At 38.7% G+C, this 21,131-nt stretch overlaps 1 protein-coding gene across 1 annotated transcript; it reads left to right on the top strand.

Annotated features, from left to right (window-relative positions):
* The first annotated feature begins 108 nt into the window (after positions 1 to 108).
* On the top strand, positions 109 to 16,046 carry Mettl14 (methyltransferase like 14). Its single transcript, XM_019054442.2, has 7 exons — positions 109 to 754; positions 2,155 to 2,310; positions 3,089 to 3,232; positions 8,721 to 8,894; positions 9,881 to 10,090; positions 11,199 to 11,371; positions 14,958 to 16,046. The coding sequence occupies exons 1-7, from the start codon at positions 692 to 694 to the stop codon at positions 15,211 to 15,213; spliced, it is 1,176 nt and encodes a 391-aa protein (XP_018909987.1). The 5' UTR covers positions 109 to 691; the 3' UTR covers positions 15,214 to 16,046.
* The last annotated feature ends 5,085 nt before the right edge of the window (positions 16,047 to 21,131 follow it).

The following is a 21,131-nucleotide window of genomic DNA, read 5'->3' as shown; positions in this document are numbered from 1 at the left end:
CGTATTTTCCCAACATTACGATGGCAAATGGCAAAGTTTCAAAGAAGAGCTGGCAACATTCTTTCAAATTTCTCCATGGATTGGCATCAATGTTCTCTTAGGTTGGCACCTACTGCATCGACATGTAAACACTCAAAAAAGTCGCAAAGTTTATTTTATTTATCAGTAAATAAACTGTGTCGCGTGTGAAGATAGAATTAAAATTTAGTGAGCTCTCCTCCTCAGGTTTCGCTGATTTCCACCGAACATCCGTGGAAGTTATTAGTATCTCTTGCCCCGAAATTGGCGTTCCTTGAAATTGAAAGAACGGAAGTCAAGTCATTCTTACTGTGTTCTCTGTCCCCATTCATACCATGACCATGTCGTTATATTACTTCTCCAGAGTCTGTCACATGGAAAATTTTCGAACTACAATTCCAAGCGGTACATATTTGTGAAGCTTATCGAATTCCATTTCATCGATCAGTTATATTTAAGTTAACCTGAGCTGTTCTCCTTAGCTTGGTGCTTTGTAAGGCGCGCTTCTTTAATGGTTTCTCTGCTTTCTGGAACTCCATGCCATGCCGCATATTCAAGTAACTGGTTGCTTGAAATGTTTATCTCAATCTTGAATGAATAACACCTCGCTCTTCGAGTTTAAGATTTTTCATATTTGATTTAAACCAAATCAAACTTATATCCTACCTTATAAATGAGTATGTTGCGAGAGTTGAAAGAAAAATCCCAGAAGCGAAAGAAACTCCTCGCTCAAACGGTAAGTTAATCACCTAGCTATCATCATATTTTATCATTCCAGCAGCCTGATTGTTGAAATTTTTTGTTTGTCGGGACGACATAGATGATATAGGTTAAAAGGCGGAGCGTGATAGGTTGGCTATGTCTTATCGCTGCTTTGTCGTGCCTTTGTCAGGTGGAATGGACGACATACTGTCGGCAACTTAAGAGGTGCTGTTAGCTTGTCGTGAGTTCAACCCGACAAAGCAGCGATAAGACATAGCTGACCAATCACGCTCCGCCTTTTAACCTATGTCATCTATGTCGACCCGACAAACAATTTTAACAATCAGGCTGACGGTCTGAACTGGTGGGAAGGGGGAAGAAGGGGCTGAGAATTCCACAGTCGAATGGGTATTGCCATCTTTCAATGCTGCAATGGTTATGTTACCTTGCCTTGCACTTTGCTGGAGTTTAACAGTTTGTCACCTTCCAGCCAAAGTATCACAAGCGGCATGTGGCGTTTCAAAATTTCCACTGCCATTTTATTTTTTTTAGAGAGAAACTGTTGGTTGAAACTGTCCGAAAATTTCATAGAATTTTCTTTGTGCTGCCTATAAAATTTATTGAAATTTTCACTCAGATTCCATCAACAGTTTCTCTGTAAAAAAATAAAATGGTGTCGGGAATTCTGGAACCTCGCATGGCGCTTGTGATACTTCGGCCAGAAGGTGAGGAGTTCCACTAACTAACATGCAACTTGCTGATTCAGCAAGTTACTACATTTTCCTGCAAAATTTACTCACTGAAACTAGAACAATTCTAAAAAATTCAAGATTTGGATGTGACTGATTTTTTTAACATCCCTACCGCATCAATTGACAGAAAATTTTTCGAGGCTAGCAAGGGAGAGAGGATATCTACAAAAGCGCATTACCCACTCATCCCACTATCTTGATTTATTCCTCTTCCTACGTATCCCCTGTATAAAAAACTCAATAGGAAGATATCGGTCCCATTGCAGAAAGGGGTGTTTAGCCTAAATGACAACTACTAATGTCAAACTAGGTAAATCAGCATCAGTATGGTATAAAATTTTTGCCTCTAAAGACATTTTATGAAAACAAGTGATGCACCGTGCCATTTGCAGTTTGAAACTCCCATCTTTGGAGCTTAAAATCTTTGAATAAAAATGGTACAAATTTTTTTTTACAATGTTTTTTTGGTGAATGGCCATATACTTATGTCTGGTCCAAAAGGAAATAGGAATTTTTCTAAATAATATCGGAAAAATTACTTCAACTATATTGGTCCGTCAATTCCTGGTTAGGAAATTATTGGAATTCATCGCCAGATTTTAAAATTAAAATACTTGCCGAATAGATATTTGTCTCAGCAAATTTACAACCAACTCATTTTTCTTCTTTATTTTGTCCCCAGTTTGGTGTTTCCAGTGTGAATGAACTCAGACAAGCTTTGGGCACCAGCGGGGAATGCCGCAAAGAGTTAAACCCCAGCGGACATGTACCTGATAAATTACGGAAACATTCTCTGACTGATGAGTTAGTCTACAAAGATTCCTCCACTTTTCTGAAGGTTTGTATGCATGTGGAAGGGAGTTTTAAGCTTAGCCCTCAATGCACACAAATATTGCATCAAAGTAGGTTCCTAATTTGCGATGGAGTCTAACAAAATGGAGTCTTAAGATAATAAAAAATGAATGATATCAGTACTGTAACTCCAAGAAATTGAAAATAAGGTGACTACAGACAAGGTATGATCTAGAAAAAAATGGTGCAGGTGAGTTCCTGCTTTTCCCGCTGTGTAGAGAATTTCAGTTGTAATCTCAATTTAAAGTACGTGGCAAAAACTCCCTCTCTCAAAAGTAGCTTCTCTGATTTTCTGTTGTGTAATTTTGTTGTCCACAAGAAATTTTCGGAAAATTCCGTGTTGCGCTATGTTGAACTTACACCTTCTCTAGAGGCTCATTCAAAGTTTAAAAAAAATTGATTGATAATTTGAGAATAACAAAGTGAAAGTTAGCTGGCATTGCTCCTAGTTTTAGAAACAATCCATTTCAAATGCTTGTAACGTTATTTATATCTTAAATTGTGACTTGCAATTTGATACGATGTCCCCATGAGTATCAGAAAGCTTTTGGCATTGAAAAATGAAAATCGCTATTTTTGATCTCAATCAAGTTTTTGTTCACTTTAAATTTCAATTTAATTAAATTGATTGACAGCTGTCTGTCGAAAGTAGACAACAACCATTACTATTATTATTATCGAATAAGAGTTATAATCAATTATATTTAATATTTGTATTAAACCTCAAGTTCTACATTAAAATCAGATTTTTTTCTACCATTCAGGGCACTCAATCATCAAATCCCCACAATGACTACTGTCAACATTTTGTTGACACAGGGCAAAGGCCGCAGAATTTCATCCGTGATGTTGGTTTGGCAGATCGATTTGAAGAATATCCCAAGTTGAGAGAGCTCATCAAATTGAAGGTTTGTATTTTTTTAGGGTCTGAAGTCTCCATGAAAGTATCAATACAACAGGGGTCTCAAGAAAATATCCTTCTCACCTTTCCTACGTATGTTCTAAGGTAAACTCACCTACTGGCATGAAGTACACAGTGGCTGAAAGTCTACCTCATTGATCGCGTACAATTTTTTCACAAGATATAAAGTTTAATTCGCTGAAAATTGAACCCTAATTTTAGGTATGTTTCAGAATTATTTTGCACTTCCAGGGGAGGTAGAGGGATTAGCACTACATGACAGGATGTAAAAAACAGTATTTGGTGCAGGTTTTTTTTCACCCTGGAAATTTTTGAATAGTTTTGACCTATACATTGAAACTAAAATTCCTCGTCTTTAATGGAAAAAGGGCCATAATTTTCAGCAGGCCTATTTAGTCCTGCATGACAAGGGGGCTAAAATGTTGCTTGTAGTCCGAGAGCCAGACGACTTTGAGTGACAAACTCGGGATACATGTTTTGACCCCCTAAATCGATAGCCTTGCATGCACCGAAACGGAAAATTTTTGTCTGCCGCCCTCTAGCCTGTGCCATCACCCTCATCTAGGCCCTCAAAGTGGTCCAAAAAACACCATCTGGTGACAAACTCCTGACGCTCGGCAGACAAGTCTATTATTAAAGATCATACCCAGGGTGACTAGGAAAACTTTGTCTGCCGCCTTCTAGCCTGTGCCATCACCCTCATCTAGGCCCTCAAAGTGGTCCAAAAAACACCATCTGGTGACAAACTCCTGACGCTCAGCAGACAAGTCTATTATTAAAGATCATACCCAGGGTGACTAGAAAAACTTTGTCTGCCGCCTTCTAGCCTGTGCCATCACCCTCATCTAGGCCCTCAAAGTGGTCCAAAAAACACCATCTGGTGACAAACTCCTGACGCCTAGTGTGGTTGCAGATGTACTCCTGTGAGCAGCTTGTGTAATAAAGTTTGAATGATACATCATTCTCTTCGTTTTTTTGTGTAGAATCCGATTTTCGATGTTGTCAAGTCCAAAAATGATGCTGGTGCCCCCAATTCAAGATGGCGCCCAAAATAGCCGCCCCGGGGGTCAAAATTTCAAAATTTGAGAATATTGTCGAGTTTGGTATCCATTTATATGTAATTTTGGTCGTAGAATTCATATCTGGTGTCAAAAAATAATTTCAACCCCTTAGGGTCCGTCAAATCCAAGATGGCGGCCAAAATTTCAACTTTAATGATAATTACCCAAGATGCACCTTTCACTGTCGAATGACGTGTCTTCATTTATGTTAATTAGGTCAGAAAACCTGCAAGGGAGGTCTACAATGCCACTGCACCCTATGGAGGGCCAGGGTTCACCCCCTCCTACCCCCAATATGGCCGCCGCGGAGGGCATAAATAGTGACATTCTCTCAGAACGTCATAGTAGGTGTCCACTCCTATGTAATTTGAGGCGTAAATTCCAAATTTCAAGTCATAAATCGCAAATGTGAGACTTGCAATGGCTTATACCCTATATGGGGCCAGGGGAACCCCCTCAACCCCCTCTTCTTTCTAATATGGCTGCCATGGGGGGCATAAGTAGTGAAATTCTCTCAGGACGTCATGTGAGGTGTCGATTCATAACATTGGGACCATATACGTTTTCAGATCCCAGAAATCGTCCAGAATTAAGAAAACACATAACTTCCAAGGGAAATTATGAACTTGATTTATCGACTTTTTTCACCCTGAAATGTCCGCTATTCCAATATTCGCCCACATAGGAACAGTGAAATTCTCTCAAAGCGGCACGGTAGGTGTCGATTTGTTTTTAATCTGAGGCGTGGATATCGAATCACAAGTCAAAACATGTAAATATCCCATAGTGACGAAAATACTTATATATGGCAACCGCTTTGGCCTACATTTTGGACTAAAAATGCTGCTTGGGTTCATTTTTGTCGAAAGAGCTGGAAATGAATTGGTGATTTTAATGGTAATTGACAAATTTCACGCGTATTCTTTTTCTATGTACGCAAAGGACTCAGATGGGCGTCTGTTTTTTTCATTTTTAAAAATTCCCAAAAAAATATAATTTTTTTGCCGACGAAGTATGTATCTGCATTCAGAGTTCCTATGTTATTGTTTATGAACGCACTCAGTTTAATTGCAATTAAAACAACTGGATAATTGAGTGCTTTTTGTAGCGCAGGGTTTCGTCTCCTAGTAGAAGCGACACCTACAGTTTCCTGCGTTATCTGCAACAAAACGCACGCTCCTGCTAGAAGAAAATCGATTACAAAAAGAACCATCTATTATCCAGTTATCTAATAATGAAAGAACCAGAAACCAATATGAATCCTCTGTGTACATTTGAAAAAGAACACCGGTGAAATATGTCAATCACCATTAAATTATCCGATTCATTTCCAGCTCTTTCGACATAACTGAACCCAACCCAAGATGCATTCTTTATTCCAAGATGGAGGCCAGAGCGATTGCCATGCTTAAGTGTTTTTGTCACTTTGAGATATTGACGATTTCTGACTTAAAATTCGGAATCTACGCCTCAACTTACATGAGAATCGACACCTCACATGCCGCTTTGAGAGAATTTCACTGCAACTATGTCCCCCCGGCGGCCGTTTTGAAGAGGGTACGGGGCTGCTCCTGGCCCCGCGTAGGGTGAAATGGCCTCAACTTACATGAGAATCGACACCTCACATGCCGCTTTGAGAGAATTTCACTGCAACTATGTCCCCCCGGCGGCCGTTTTGAAGAGGGTACGGGGTTGCTCCTGGCCCCCCGTAGGGGTAATGGCATTCCAGACCTCTAATTTGCGATTTCCGACTTGGAATTCCGAATCTACACCTCTATTTACATTAGAATCGACACCTCACATGCCGCTTTGAGAGAATTTCACTGCAACTATGCCCCCCCCCCCCGGCGACCGTTTTGAAGAGGGTAGGGGGCTGCTCCTGGCCCCGCGTAGGGTGAAATGGCATTCCAGACCTCTAATTTGCGATTTTCAACTTGGAATTCGGAATATAAGCCTCTACTTACATAAGAATCGACACCTCACATGACGTCTTGAGAGAATTTCACTACTTATGCCCCCCATGGCAGTCTTATTAGAAAGAAGAGGGGGTTGAGGGGGTTCCCCTGGCCCCATATAGGGTATAAGCCATTGCAAGTCTCACATTTGCGATTTATGACTTGAAATTTGGAATTTACGCCTCAAATTACATAGGAATGGACACCTACTATGACGTTCTGAGAGAATGTCACTATTTATGCCCTCCGCGGCGGCCATATTGGGGGTAGGAGGGGGTGAACCCTGGCCCTCCATAGGGTGCAGTGGCATTGTAGACCTCCCTTGTAGGTTTTCTGACCTAATTAACATAAATGGAGACACGTCATTCGACAGTGAAAGGTGCATCTTGGGTAATTATCATTAAAGTTGAAATTTTGGCCGCCATCTTGGATTTGACGGACCCTAAGGGGTTGAAATTATTTTTTGACACCAGATATGAATTCTACGACCAAAATTACATATAAATGGATACCAAACTCGACAATATTCTCAAATTTTGAAATTTTGACCCCCGGGGCGGCTATTTTGGGCGCCATCTTGAATTGGGGGCACCAGCATCATTTTTGGACTTGACAACATCGAAAATCGGATTCTACACAAAAAAACGAAGAGAATGATGTATCATTCAAACTTTATTACACAAGCTGCTCACAGGAGTACATCTGCAACCACACTAGGCGTCAGGAGTTTGTCACCAGATGGTGTTTTTTGGACCACTTTGAGGGCCTAGATGAGGGTGATGGCACAGGCTAGAAGGCGGCAGACAAAGTTTTTCTAGTCACCCTGGGTATGATCTTTAATAATAGACTTGTCTGCTGAGCGTCAGGAGTTTGTCACCAGATGGTGTTTTTTGGACCACTTTGAGGGCCTAGATGAGGGTGATGGCACAGGCTAGAAGGCGGCAGACAAAGTTTTCCTAGTCACCCTGGGTATGATCTTTAATAATAGACTTGTCTGCCGAGCGTCAGGAGTTTGTCACCAGATGGTGTTTTTTGGACCACTTTGAGGGCCTAGATGAGGGTGATGGCACAGGCTAGAGGGCGGCAGACAAAAATTTTCCGTTTCGGTGCATGCAAGGCTATCGATTTAGGGGGTCAAAACATGTATCCCGAGTTTGTCACTCAAAGTCGTCTGGCTCTCTGACTATTGGTTTTCAACAAAACAGTGGCAAAAATTAAAATATGCAGAAAATAGTCAGGCTAATTTTGATTGAAGCAGCCTTAATGATCCATTAGGCCTCAGCAGGACATATAATTAAACACAGATTCACATCTGAAAGTATCACACCATGAAAAAGAAGATTGAAAGTTTCACAAACTTGATGTGTTTTAGAACAGGGTTTGTCAGGATGTCTACCAGTCTAGAATTTCTGGAAAGTCCAGAAAAAGTACTGATTATTTAAGGTTGGTCCGGAAGTAATGAAAAAGTGCGAAATTTTGCAAGTAGGTCCAGAATTTTTTCCTCCATACTACGCGTGTTTTTTAATAAAGTCTGGAAAGTATGCAATCTACTATGTGTTGATTCTTAGAGCAGTATTTGCCTGCAAGATTGTGATGGTGCAGTCAGTTAATCTTTGAGCCACCAATGAAATTTGGTGTCTTCGTCATTTTTGTTGCAATTCAAGCGAGAATTTTAAATTTTCGAAATTTTTCGAATTTCGTCAAATGGAGGTACTGAAATATACTGAACTTTTCTGTTAAGGAGGTACTGAATTCCTTGGGAATGTACTGAGGAAGTACTGCGAAAGTATTGATTTTTGGCCAGCCTAATTTAGTAGACACACTGGTTTGTGGTGTTTTGATAAATCCTTAAAATCCTATGTGGATTTTTCATTTTTATTTTATTTTTTTTCTTATTTACAAGTCTTGGAATAATTTTTAAATTTTGGTAATCAATCGAAGTTACTGTAAAGTCCGCAAGTTTTAAATGATATCATCATTTTATTTGTCACTGTATGAATGATTAGTCTTCCTCTCTGTTGCAATGGAGACTTTCAAAATATCACATAGTGCGTCTGTATGTCACATATCAGCTTTTTAATGCATAGTTGGAAAAAATAGAAGAACAGAAAAAGAAAATTTCATCTTTAATGGCATTCTTTGAAGCCTTCAAGAAGCCTTTTTCTTGTGTATACTCTAAGTAAAGCACCTGAAACCTTTTTTTCGGAAATCCATACACAATTCCCGAATTTCCATGATTAACTACCCTGAGCTCTTCAGATAATCTATGAAGTTCCTTGATATTGGTTCTGAAAAGCTTTTTTTCTTTTTAGTTTTTTAGTTTTTATTGGGAATTTCACATACTACATATATTACAAGTATTAAGAAATATACAGGTTAATATAAAAAGCTTTAATGAACTTTGCAGAGTTGGTATTGTGCAGAAAAATAATCAATATTGCCCCCTCCTTATTTTCAGGATGATCTTATTGCAACCACAGCAACGCCACCTATGTTCCTAAAATGTGATCTCCACAATTTTAATTTAAATGACCTTCAAAGTAAATTTGATGTGATATTAATTGAGCCGCCTTTAGAGGAATATCAAAGAACATCTGGAATTTCAAATCTACCTTTTTGGACCTGGGAGCAGGTATGTGTTAAAAGCTATGATTATTTTAATTTTTCTGCAAATTTTTCTCCCTTTGTCTTTACAGTTGTCTGTTTGCATTGTTACATTCTGAGCAAGTAAGTTGAATACCTCAACCTAGGTGGAACCAGCGAATCATGTATCCTGATTCTTTTGTTTCACAATTTTTGCCTCATTTTTTTTCGACCGTGGCGTATTATAAGATTTTTTGTTTTTTGTAAGATCCAAAAAAATATTTTGCGCAATAACAAGTCGGACAGACTCAAGATATTTAGTAGCAATTTTAACATACCCATGATGAAGGAAAAATACTGAATACCTGCAAACTGACGATTTACAGTACGATGGAGGAACTTCGCTATTTTTGTAATTTTAGGTTAGATTTGAAATTTTTTTTCTCCATTACAGTGTCATTACAGCGCTGTCATGTGGAATTGGAAAAAACAATCATCAGTTTGCGTGATGCACAATATAGAATGTGGCAGATTCGCTTACTCATTTTTGCCATAATCGTATGTCAGCGTGCTGATTGTTTTATTTGATAGACAAATATATAGGCAAAGAAGACATAAGGAGTATGGAGCGATCCTACCGGTTGAAATCGGTGGTTCTTATATAGACTAAGGGAGAAAATGATTACTAACTAAAGGGTTTCCCGTGGGTTGCCGTTTGTTAGTCTCTTTCCTACCTCCTCTGTCCATTGCAACCACCCGCTTCCACCAATAGGATCCCTCCATATCCTTTTTGTTGTCCTTGTCTACTGCTATGTTTACCAATTTCAACAATCAGTCCGCAGGGGTATTGTCCCTCAGCCCTCTACATATCAGATTGGATGCATTAAGAATTGGAAGAAAAAGATGAAGAATCAATGTCCTCTCATACGGTCTTGCTAAAATTTCTCATCTTTATTTTATCTGTCTGTCTCATCCAATGTTTTTTTAAACAAAGAAGTTTCTTCTGCACCTCTAATTTTATTCTCTTTGTCCTAGATTATGCAGCTTGACATAGGTGAAGTAGCAGCAGCAAGAAGCTTTGTATTTCTGTGGTGTGGTTCATCGGAGGGACTCGATATGGGAAGAAACTGTTTGCGAAGGTGGGGTTTCAGACGTTGTGAGGATATCTGCTGGATACGAACAAACACAACCAATCCAGGTCATTCCAAAAATTTGGAAGCCAAAGCAGTATTTCAACGGACAAAGGTAAATATATGCCCTCTATCAAATGTCAAGATCTATATTTATTTGCTTCCTTAGAAACATTGCCACCAATAAGATTGTTTTATAAACTTCGCACTAAAATTTGTCAAATTATCTTGATTTTAAGCTGATGCACGGCAGTTTGCCGCAAATTGCGGTCGTGCGCAAATGCCGCATATCAGCTTAAAATCAAGGTAATAGGACAGAATCTTTAAAATTAATTTACATTCAACGTTCATAAATCATTATTTTCTCCCAAATTTAGCATAGGTACCAATTGATACATAAAGCAATGACATGAAAATAGTATGTATGTGTCCAACATTTCAGTTATTCGGCACACTTTTCCAACATATTCATGCTGGATTTTTCTTCTTGTTATTTATTTTAAGAATTATAGTATTGTTAAAAATTAATTTTTTTTTTTTTGGAGAGTACACCAATTCAATAAAGTTAACTTTTCCCAAGGTAGGGGATCTGAGTGCCAGAAAACTCAAAATTGAGTTATAGGTACCAGTGCATACAGAAAGTTGAACATTTTGGCACAAAAAAAAACATTTAAAAAAGTCAAACCAAACTACAGTTGTGACGGTTTGAAGTTTGCAGTTTAGAGAAAGTAGTTTCGGACAAAAGCTATTTACGGTCACAATCTGTCAAATTTAGAACCCAAAATTGTCCGAATAACATGCTCTTTACACCCTTCGTCAGCTTGAAAATAAACTTAATTGCAAAACTTGTTTTTTGGATACCAAAGCGTGTTGTCCGTCGACAAATATAAATTCTTTTGTGAATAATTTGACATGTAGGCATGGAAGTCTTTTTTCTTTAATAAAAGTAAGAATTTGCAAACATAAGGTCAGAAATAAGCAATTCAAAGTAAATTAAAGGGCAAAATTACTATTTACTCTTCAAATGGATTCTTACGATCGCCAAGAATTCCCTTAGTTTGCATCAAGCCAGTAACGTCAAACCCATATAATGATTAATAAACTTATAATGGTAGCCTTGCAATGACAATCATTAACACTAAACGTTTTTATGTAACTTGGAGTACAAAAATAGGTAGATGATTTTTATCTGAAAATCATAATACTCTCAATCTTGTTTTTAGGAACATTGCCTGATGGGCATTAAAGGCACTGTCAGGCGGTCAACTGATGGTGATTTTATCCATGCTAATGTAGACATCGATCTGATCATTAGTGAAGAAAATGAATTTGGACTTAGGGACAAACCAGTTGAAATATTCCATATCATAGAACACTTTTGTTTGGGCCGAAGAAGGTAAGAAATTGGACTTTTTTTCCTGTTGATTTTTAATTTCAATAATTTTTAACTCTTCCAAAAAGATCATTCATGAATAGTATTATGGGCATCAAAAATAGAGGGTATGTAAGCCAACACAATGATGACTGGCAGGATCTGGCATTGAATGATGTTATGCTTTATCATCCCTCTTTGAAAGGGACCTAATATTCTGGAAAAGAATGTTCCCTAATATTTTTCTAAAGCTTGGAGGAAGAAAATCTGGACATTTTAGTGCAGGTTTGACCCTGAAAGATCAAAAAATGGAAGGAGATGTTAGTTCTGAAGTTCAAAGACCAAAAATTCTCAGAATGTAGAAAAACATAGTTCAAGTGTTTGGTTTGCAAAAAATGAAGAAAAATTCTCTCGCAGAAGATTAGGTCCCTTCACACAGATACGGTCACATCCACATTTATCAATGTTTATCACAATCACAAGAAATCTTGTAATGAGACTTGTTGCCTGGGTCTGAATAATGACCTGATATTTTATCAGGGTGTCTACAAGTCCAGAATTTCCGGAAAGTCTGGAAATAGTACGGATTTTTGAGGGCGGTCCGGAAGCACTGAAAAAGTGCGGAAATTCTGCAAGAACGTCCGGAATTTTTTGTCATTTTTGTCGCAATTTACGCGAGAAATTCAGATTCTCAAAGTTTTTCGAATTTCGTCAATTGAAGGTACTGAAAAAGTACTGAAATTTTCTGTCGAGGAGGTACTGAATTTCTTGAGAATGTACTGAAAAAGTACCGTTAAAGTACTGATTTTTAGCCATCGTGTTTTAGTAGAATGGCAGCCACCTTTCTCGCATGCGGTTAGCCATTAAATTTTTTTAGGGTCATCTTCAAATCAAATTTGTACTTGGATTCACCTTTTGAGGATTTTCCATTTCTACACATGCCCAGGATTAGAAAACCAGCATGCACCTGTGTCTGTTCACTTTTTTTGCTTCTCATCTATATGTTTGCTTGCCACTCTACACTTACCTTCACATCAAGAAAGGCCTACAGTGTGAAAATAGTCTCAAAAAATTAAAAAAATTATGACGTCCTACTCTGTTCTTCAATTATCTGATATGATTTGAAACCTTGGCAATTATATTCCATCCGTTATTCTGGTCAGCGGGGCCTGTGACATTTTGGAGGGGCCCCAGAGCTGAGTCAGTGACTTAACCTGTGACCATTCAGCAGGTCTGAGAAGTATTTCCGCGAAATACATGTTTTTAATTCTCTCTCAGCGCCGATCTGCAGGCCGATTATTGAAATTGATGGACAAAGCGATGGACAAAGAAGACAATAGGAGGTATGGAGGGATCCTATTGGTGAAAGCGGATGGTTGCAATGGACAAAGGAGGTAGGTAAAAGACTAATTTACAGCAACCCACAAGAGACCATATGGTTAGTCCATCATTTTCTCCCTAAGTCTATAGGAACCACCCATTTCAACCAATGAGATCGCTCCATACTTCTTATGTCTTCTTTCTCTGTAGCTTTGTTTATCAAATTTAAAAATCAGCCCCCTGGCCTGGATGCTCTGCGCAATATTTTAAACCTAAATGGACTATGGATAATCTGCGACGGCTCCTAGAAGCTCCTCAGCAAAGGATTTAAATCGAACGAAAAAAATGCCTTTTCTGAGAGGTGTCTCAAGTTAAGAAAAAAAGCGAAAATTACTAACATCCTTAGTTAGAACTAACCCCCCTAATCAGCTGCTCTCCAGCTCATATTTTTAGATCATCAGATCATCATATTTTATTCTCAGTTTAGGTATGATCGTTTGAAAGCAATAAAAATTCTGTATTATCGAGAAAAAACACTAAAATGGCTCAAACAGTACACAACAAGGTTGTAAAATGGTGCTGGGTCCACACCATTTCGTGGGGAAAACAAAGCCGGGAAGTTCCAAAAATTTCAATTGAGCCAAAAGAAAAAAAAAATTCTTTGATTCTGATTGAAATTTTTGGATATTCTTGACTTTGTTTTCCCATGAAATGGTGAGGAGCTAGCAACATCTCACCACTCTGTATTATCTTTTATCTCAAATCGTGGACGGTATCGGTATTAAATTTCTTTAACCTTACATGATTTCTTTACCATTTGCAAATCATCATGAATTGCAGCCGGAATCATTCAACCTCTTTTTTCTGCAAGCTTAGCCCACATAGCACAGAATATTGATATAATACTACAATAGTACTGACACGTCAGTAGTGTCAGTATTTATAAAATGCTGATGTATCCTGATTTAATATTATATCAAGACTATGCCAGTATTTATTAGTTACTGATTTGGAGCTGTCAAAATATTGTTACAGTATTGGCCGAAAAGGTTGATTTCATATGGAAATCAGGGTTATGACAAGGTCATCAGAACACTGCAGGACACCGACAATATGTATGCGTTACTACCTTAACACTGACACGTCTGTACACTCACCGCACTCTGTCAAGTAGATATGAAAGTTCAGACGATGACCGTCATTTTCATAGTACTACACATGTATTACATTTGAAACATGAATTACACAAGTATACAAGTATTGAATATTATAAACCACTTACTTGATGTCCTGCGACGTTTAGTAGCGTAAAATACCCGGACGCCCTCAGGTGGATTTGAACCCGAACCGCGGAATTCCTAGCCCAGTATTCTGCCATTGAGCCACAAGGAGCTGATGGTGTTCCGGGTTAAAATCACACCTGTTAAGGCTGTTATAGCATCAGTGCGCGGCTCGACTTTCATCATAACTTTGATTAACACCGTGTTTTCTTAGGCTTCTTTTTCTTCCTATATTTTTTTTTCATTTTTTCGTGTTAATTTCTTTTTGTGTTATTTTTTTTTTTACCTCGTCAGCATTGACTCAATACTGTTGTTTGATATATTGAAGGTATCAGTGTTATATTCATGCTGACGCGGTATACCTTTTAACCGACAATCTTAATATCATACTGCATTAGTGTTGATGATATCATGTCAACATCCAACAATATGTATCAGTATTGACATAAGATTCTGTGCTATGTGGGAGGGATATAGGGTTAGAGGCAGGGTTGCCGGCGGTCTGGATAACCGGAAAAATCAGAGGAAGTCAGGGAATTTGCGGCGACTGTGAAAAGTTAGAGAATTTGTGGGAGAAGTCAGGGAATTTCTGACACATTTACTAATCACTAAAACATATTACTGATCTTCCACCTGTTCACCCTTTTTGGTATTTTTAAGGCTTGTCATCTCTTAACTAGCCACTGAATGTTTTATTCCAAAATTTCATCTCTGAACAAGGAAATTTTGTCCAAGTTTAGTGAAAGTCAGAGAAAAAAAAATAATAAAGAAAAGTCGGTGGAAATTTTTATTTGAAAGTTAGAGGAAGTCAAGATCAGAAAATTTTGGAGACAGAAAAAAGTCAGGATAAGTGAAGAAATTTAAATATGAAGTAATTATGGGAACCCTGTAGAGGAGACTAGTTTTTTTGCTGTATTCTTCGTGTGATGTAAATTCGCGATGAGTCGTAATCAAAGTAAGCAAGCTTTGTAAACGTCCCGTGTTTGATCCTTGTGTATTTTTTCAATCAGATTACACGTATTTGGGCGCGACAGCACAATTAGGGCAGGTTGGTTGACTCTTGGACCCGAACTGACCAACAGTAACTTCAACAGTGAAGTTTACGCTAGCTACTTCTCAAATAGTGTATTGACGACTGGCTGCACTGAACGTATCGAAGCTCTCAGACCCAAATCTCCACCTCAGAAAGGAAAAGTTGCCTCCTCATCTCGAGGCCGAGGATCCGGCCGAGGCAATTTTCTTCGAGGTAGAGGCAGAGGACGTTAAGTTTTTTACCAAAATGTACAGCAAAGATTTTTATCATAGAAAGCCACAAGTTATTTTGGTGGCAGCCAAGGATGATGCGAATAATTTAATTTACAAACATTGAAAATCTGAAAAGTGCGTTTTATATTTGTACAATAATTAATTGACATTATTGTCTACCTCTGTCGATTGATTCATGTTTCTGTTAGGTATTATATCATTGTTGTCTGATGTTTGCAGCTGTTTTGTTTTTAGATAGCGTATAAGTCAATTCCTCGTGTATAGAGTCACTGATACCTTTACAAATATCAGACAGTTGTCAGTATTAATTCACGTTAAGTCTAATTTGTTACAAGTTTGATGAAAAGTTTTCTAAGTCAGTTCGTAATTTCTGTGGTTGATTTCAAGCATATCGAATGGTTTTTTACAAAATGAATTGAGTTTTGATAATCTAGATAATATTTTAATATAATTTCCTTGTGTCTGTTCTTGCTTGACTCGGACTGCATGTTCAGAATTTCTAAACTAAAATCATTCCGTACTTTCAAATTTTAGCCGAAACCCTGTTACAGTTGATTTGGAGCTGTGGCAGCACTCCTCCTTTTGACATCCTTTTATTCACTTCTTTATAAATTTTAATTTATTCAATATTTCTATCGTGATCTTAATTGTGTAAATAATTTATCGTGTAAATATCTTTTTGTGCCACCCTGTACCTAATTAGTTGTGCAGATAGGTAATATTTTGAAAATATTTTATAAGAAAAAACCTGAGGGTACTTTTTTAGCTCAATAAAATTATTTGTGAATTTCTTGAAAGATATTATGAATAAATCATTCTCCGGACAAATGTCATCAATGTCTTTTTCAAATCAAACTCCCCCATCCTTTTATACTCATCTAAAGTGATTGCTAGCTTCATTTGCAGGCAAAAGAAGGTCAAAAGAGTAATAAAAACTTCAGTGGGGTTTGATAATAAGTCAAATCTTCAAAACTGGATTCCAACATCACATCTCACATCTGCAGCGACATTTGGTAGTTATCTCCTCTTCCCACTTGGTGTGCTTTATTTATTTTTTTTGTTTCTAATTTCATCCCATGGATGTTTAAACTCTTTCATTTGTTTCTCAGTATAAATCAAGGTCCAGTGATCTTTCAGGCAGAGTTACAGTATAAGTAGACCAACTTTAAAGCGCCCTTAGGTATAGTGTAGAATGCGACGGACACTATACAGGGTGTCCCAGACCACCCATGCCAGGCATTTTTCTTGGTTGGTGTAGGTCGCACGAAGTCGGCGCTTCCGGGGTTGAACAGGAAATCGACCCCAAGGAATCCGAATTTCATAGTCCTGACCCCTCTCCCCCCAGCCCCCCCTTGGAGCTAAAGGGGGGATTACGAACCCAAAAGTCGGGGTTCTCGATAGAATTGCGATTCGATTGCATTAAAATTGAAAAGCATGAAACATTTCGCGTGAATTTGATCCCTAAAAATCCAAAATCAGACCACTTTACGCTCAAAAATGATCTCTTGAAGAGGGGGACAGCGGCCCCTCCTATAATTTCCGATTGATCAAAAATTGACATAAATTCTCTGAAAAAAGATGGTTTCCCAGGTAATCGACCCAAAGGATTCCGATGTTTATGGTCCCGAAGCCCCTCTAGCCCCCCTTTGGGGGTAAACGGGGGAGACACCATTCCGAAAGTCGGGGGAAATGACCAAACTTTCAGTTCGTGTAACCGAACTTACGAGGTAAAGTGAACTGATGAAAGAAGTTCGGTTTGACAGTTTGATGTGACCTGGAATACCGAACGTTCAGTTGAGAAGACGGAACTTTTCGTCTCATTGTCAGTGAGAGAAGTGCGTGTATTCGCTTCTTTAAGTATGCAGGTGGGTATGTACTTCCGTGTGTTGGGTAGTACATGTTTTATTTCACCGTATGGAGACATCAAGCGGTAAGAATAAATATACATTGTGAGAAATAACGTGTGAGGGCGGGAGACCACCCGCAGACTCATCTCAGAAGGCTAACCTACTTCCGGACCGTCCAAATCTCCTGCCCTTCTCCCATTACTTATTTTTCCCCGATGTTTGTTCTTCCTTATCTGTTTCTTGGTCTTCACGCTTCCCAAGTAGCATTTCTCATGGAAAAATCGCGATATATTGCGATTTTATCAGCGATAAAATTGCTAGGATCATCAACATCTGAGCGATTATCCTCGATCTTGTTGCAATAAAATCGCGATTTTATCGCCCGGCAATTTATTGCGGTATTATTGAAACAAAAATCGCGATATTTGGCGATTTAATCTAGATTTTATCAACGAAAATTGATCGCGATTTTATCGAAAGAAAAATTGCGCTGCATATCGATTTAATCGCCATAAATTGCAATTTTTCATTCGATAATATCGCGATAGATTGCCACCGATATAATCGCGATAACCAACCGATAAAATGGCTATTTTTCTCGATCACTGCTACTTGGGTTTACATTCCAGACCAACATATTGCCAGACGTAAAATAATCCAAGGAGCCGGTTTAGGTGTGTGTACATACACATTTTATTTTAACTTCCGGATGCAACTATTCGGGCTCCGTGGATGTTCGGTTCGTGTTGCAATTACATTGTAATCTTCCGTCGCATTCCTAAGGCGCAATGATACAACTATTTGAACTCTCCGGAATGCGTGAGGTATCACGCCGCATTTGAAGGCGTTTTCAAAACAGCCAAGTTCCGATACCCGGATTATCGTTTTGCATAGTTCATATTCTTTTGTTATATTCCGTACCACTTGTTTATTTTTAATCCTCCTATAAAAACTACTCATTTGCTGAATACACTCCTGGCTGGAGCGCATTTTAGCTATGCATTCACCACTGCAAAAGTTTCAAAGGAAATCGAAAAGCCCAGCGTGCATGGAGGCTATTTCCATTTTAATCTTCCGTCTCATTCTTACGGCGCAATGATACAACTATTTGAACTCTCCGGAATGCGTGAGGTATCACGCCGCATTTGAAGGCGTTTTCAAAACAGCCTAGTTCCGATACCCGGATTATCGTTTTGCATAGTTCATATTCTTTTGTTTTCATTTCTAACCACTTATTTATTTATAATCCTCCTATAAAAATCACCCATTTGCTAAATACATATCTAGCCGGAGCGCACCTCAGCTATGCATTCACCACTGCAATAATGTCAAAGGAAATCGACAATCCCAGTGTGCATGAAGGCTATTTTAATTGAGGACTCCGCACCAAGAACAGCCCATAACTTTAAACCGCGTGTTGAGAAAAACGCATTTAAAGTTTTGTTTTTGATGTACCCTGGTACCCTGTTTTAGTGTTTTTGGGTTACCTAACCCTTGTATTGAAGGATGCCGGGTAGATTTTGCGATACGTTTTGGGTTTACACTCTAATATATTTAATTTAAAAAAGCTGTTTAAAGGCCATTATTACGCCCAACAGTCATTTTGGTGGCAATATGAAGTATAAATCATTTTAATCACGCATGATTAACGCAAAATGAAAGAATATCGATAGTGAGTAAAGAAAGGGGTAACTAGCACCTTATAGGCCCTTAAGTTTATAGGCCCGCTGATAGGTCGTTCTTGCACCCATCGATCCAGTGGCCTGACTTAACTCGAAAAAAAAAGGTTTTTCAACCTCGAGCCGTTACCTATCTATATTCTATCGCTACCACAGCATAGTCCAGGGTACGTAGAATCCGTAAAGCAGATGGGCGTAATGACGACCTATACGCCTATAGGCTGTTCTTGGTGCGGTGTCCTCAATTGTTGCATACGCATGGAAGTCTCGCAGCGCGGCGGCATCGGCGGACTTTATTGCGAGGATCAGAAATGGCAAAGTCCGCAGAGCGCACTTATAGTTCTTTGTTTATGATACACAAATATCTCCTAGGCACAAATGTAGTTGCATACAGGCGTAAGATGTGATAGTCCTTTGTGCTCCAGTTTTGATATCGCCATGTGCTGAGCATGATTTGTAGAGCAATTGTTCGCGCCTAAGAGCTGTCTTTGAAGTTTACATGAAGAATTGAAGGCGCAGTGCCATTTTAGATCCGCGCTGTAAAGCACGCCGCACACTGAAGCTAGCTTTTCATAGAGGTTAAACATGAAATTTCCAACTAGAACTGAAAATTTTAATGTTAATGTCTTCATATTACAAATTTTATGGGGTTTTTTATCAGAGAAATTTTACGAGAAAATCGATGAAACTACTCACAAAACCTCCAAGTTCCGTATTCACTTCTAAATGAGCGTTTAATGTTTCTGCATTTTGCCTGACTCATCTCATTGACTCGCTGCACCGAGCGCCACTGGTGAGGCGGTCAGTGTCCGAAGTCAAAACGCCTTCACCCTTGTGCGTAGGCAACACGGACATCCATGGAGCTTGAATAGTTGCATCCAGGCGCTACAATGAAAATTCGTTGCATGCGACACTAACTGCAGCTTTGATTGTATCTCTGACCTTAACTTAATTTCTGCAGTGTCTATTGTACCGATGAAGTAATCTATCACTGATTCTTATCGCGACATTGTCATTTTTCCAAGAAATGCATTTTTTAAATGTATTACAACGTCGCTGGCTCTCCAAATCGCAAAAAATTAGATATCTGAGCATGATACGTTGAGTTTCCTTTAACTTATTTTAACGAGTCGTCTTTTTTTTTCGGTTTTTTTTCCTTTCGGAAAACTAATTTTGACGTTCAAGTGCGAAGTTTTCAAAGAAAAATCGTAGGTAATTAATTGGACGGAATCTAAAACAAACTCGCTGACCATTCGTGTTTCGACAAAATGAAAGTCGATGAGAGATCTGTAACATCACAAGCCTAAATAGACGTAGGTATATGATTTCTTAAGTGTAATGGCGGAACTATAGCACCATAAAGTATGGTAAATATATTAATGAAGATTACAGGTATTATCTTTTCCTCCTGAAACGTGGGCCGCGTTTAGTAAATCCATTTAATTTTCAAGTTCCATGAAGAACCCAGGCTACAATTCGGCATCTAGAATAACCAAATACACAAAATTTATGTCGTGGTGACCTTAAAATGTTTCTGATTTTCAGCTGATTTTCAACAATATTCTGGGGAGGCCAAGGGTGCGTCAAGAAAAATGAAAGTTTAAAATGTTCCGCTTCCCAGGCGGCAATCGATGAGTCGCGTTTTTTCCAAATTTAGCCCCTCCCCTCTCCAAAGTTTCAGCCCACGTGCGACCATTGTTTCCTTGCAACGAAAAACTATTTATTGTATGCCTCATAGTTCCTTTCATTGACATCATCTGCTAATTGTACCTGTTAGTAAGTTAGCCGTCACTACCTTTTAGTTAGCAAAAATGCGTCGTTATATGAGGGCATGAAAGAAGTCAAGACCTTTAAAGTTACACATCATGGTCTAATTTTAATTTTTTTTCGTGGGAGAGAGTAGCTGCATTCAGCCCCCGTTTATTTACCTCCTTTCTCCCCTTTTTTTGCCCATCTTTTATCACCCTACTCTTCCCTGCACGCGCATGAAAAATATGTGGTAGAATGGCCATGAAACCGTCCGCGTGTTTTTATGCTTTCACGTATGCCAGGTATGCGAACACGCGCTGCTGTTACAGCTCCTGAAAAGCCTTATCGGTCATCGTGTCCGACAAAACTATTTTGAGGAAAAAATACCTGTGTCGCCGGTGCCGCGTCCTCCCAATTCGATGCAGATATCGGAAGCGTCGCATCACAGAACCGAGCCTTTAAAAACCTTGAAATATCAGGGAGATTCGTCCAAAGCAGAAAAGTCAGGGATTGTCGCTCCGGAACCTTGAAATTTCGGTCCAAATATACATCTATTTTACCACATTCCGACGCTCTATCGACGAAAATATCAACTTCTATCCTCAAATTCGCGAATTTTGGATTTCCTCGATCTCAGCAGACT

This window comes from Bemisia tabaci, chromosome 3 (genome assembly GCF_918797505.1).
Source record: "Bemisia tabaci chromosome 3, PGI_BMITA_v3".
In the NCBI taxonomy this organism is placed as follows: Eukaryota; Metazoa; Arthropoda; class Insecta; order Hemiptera; family Aleyrodidae; genus Bemisia; species Bemisia tabaci.
Note: the sequence above shows the minus strand (reverse complement) of the source record. Positions and strands in the feature narration are given on the sequence as shown.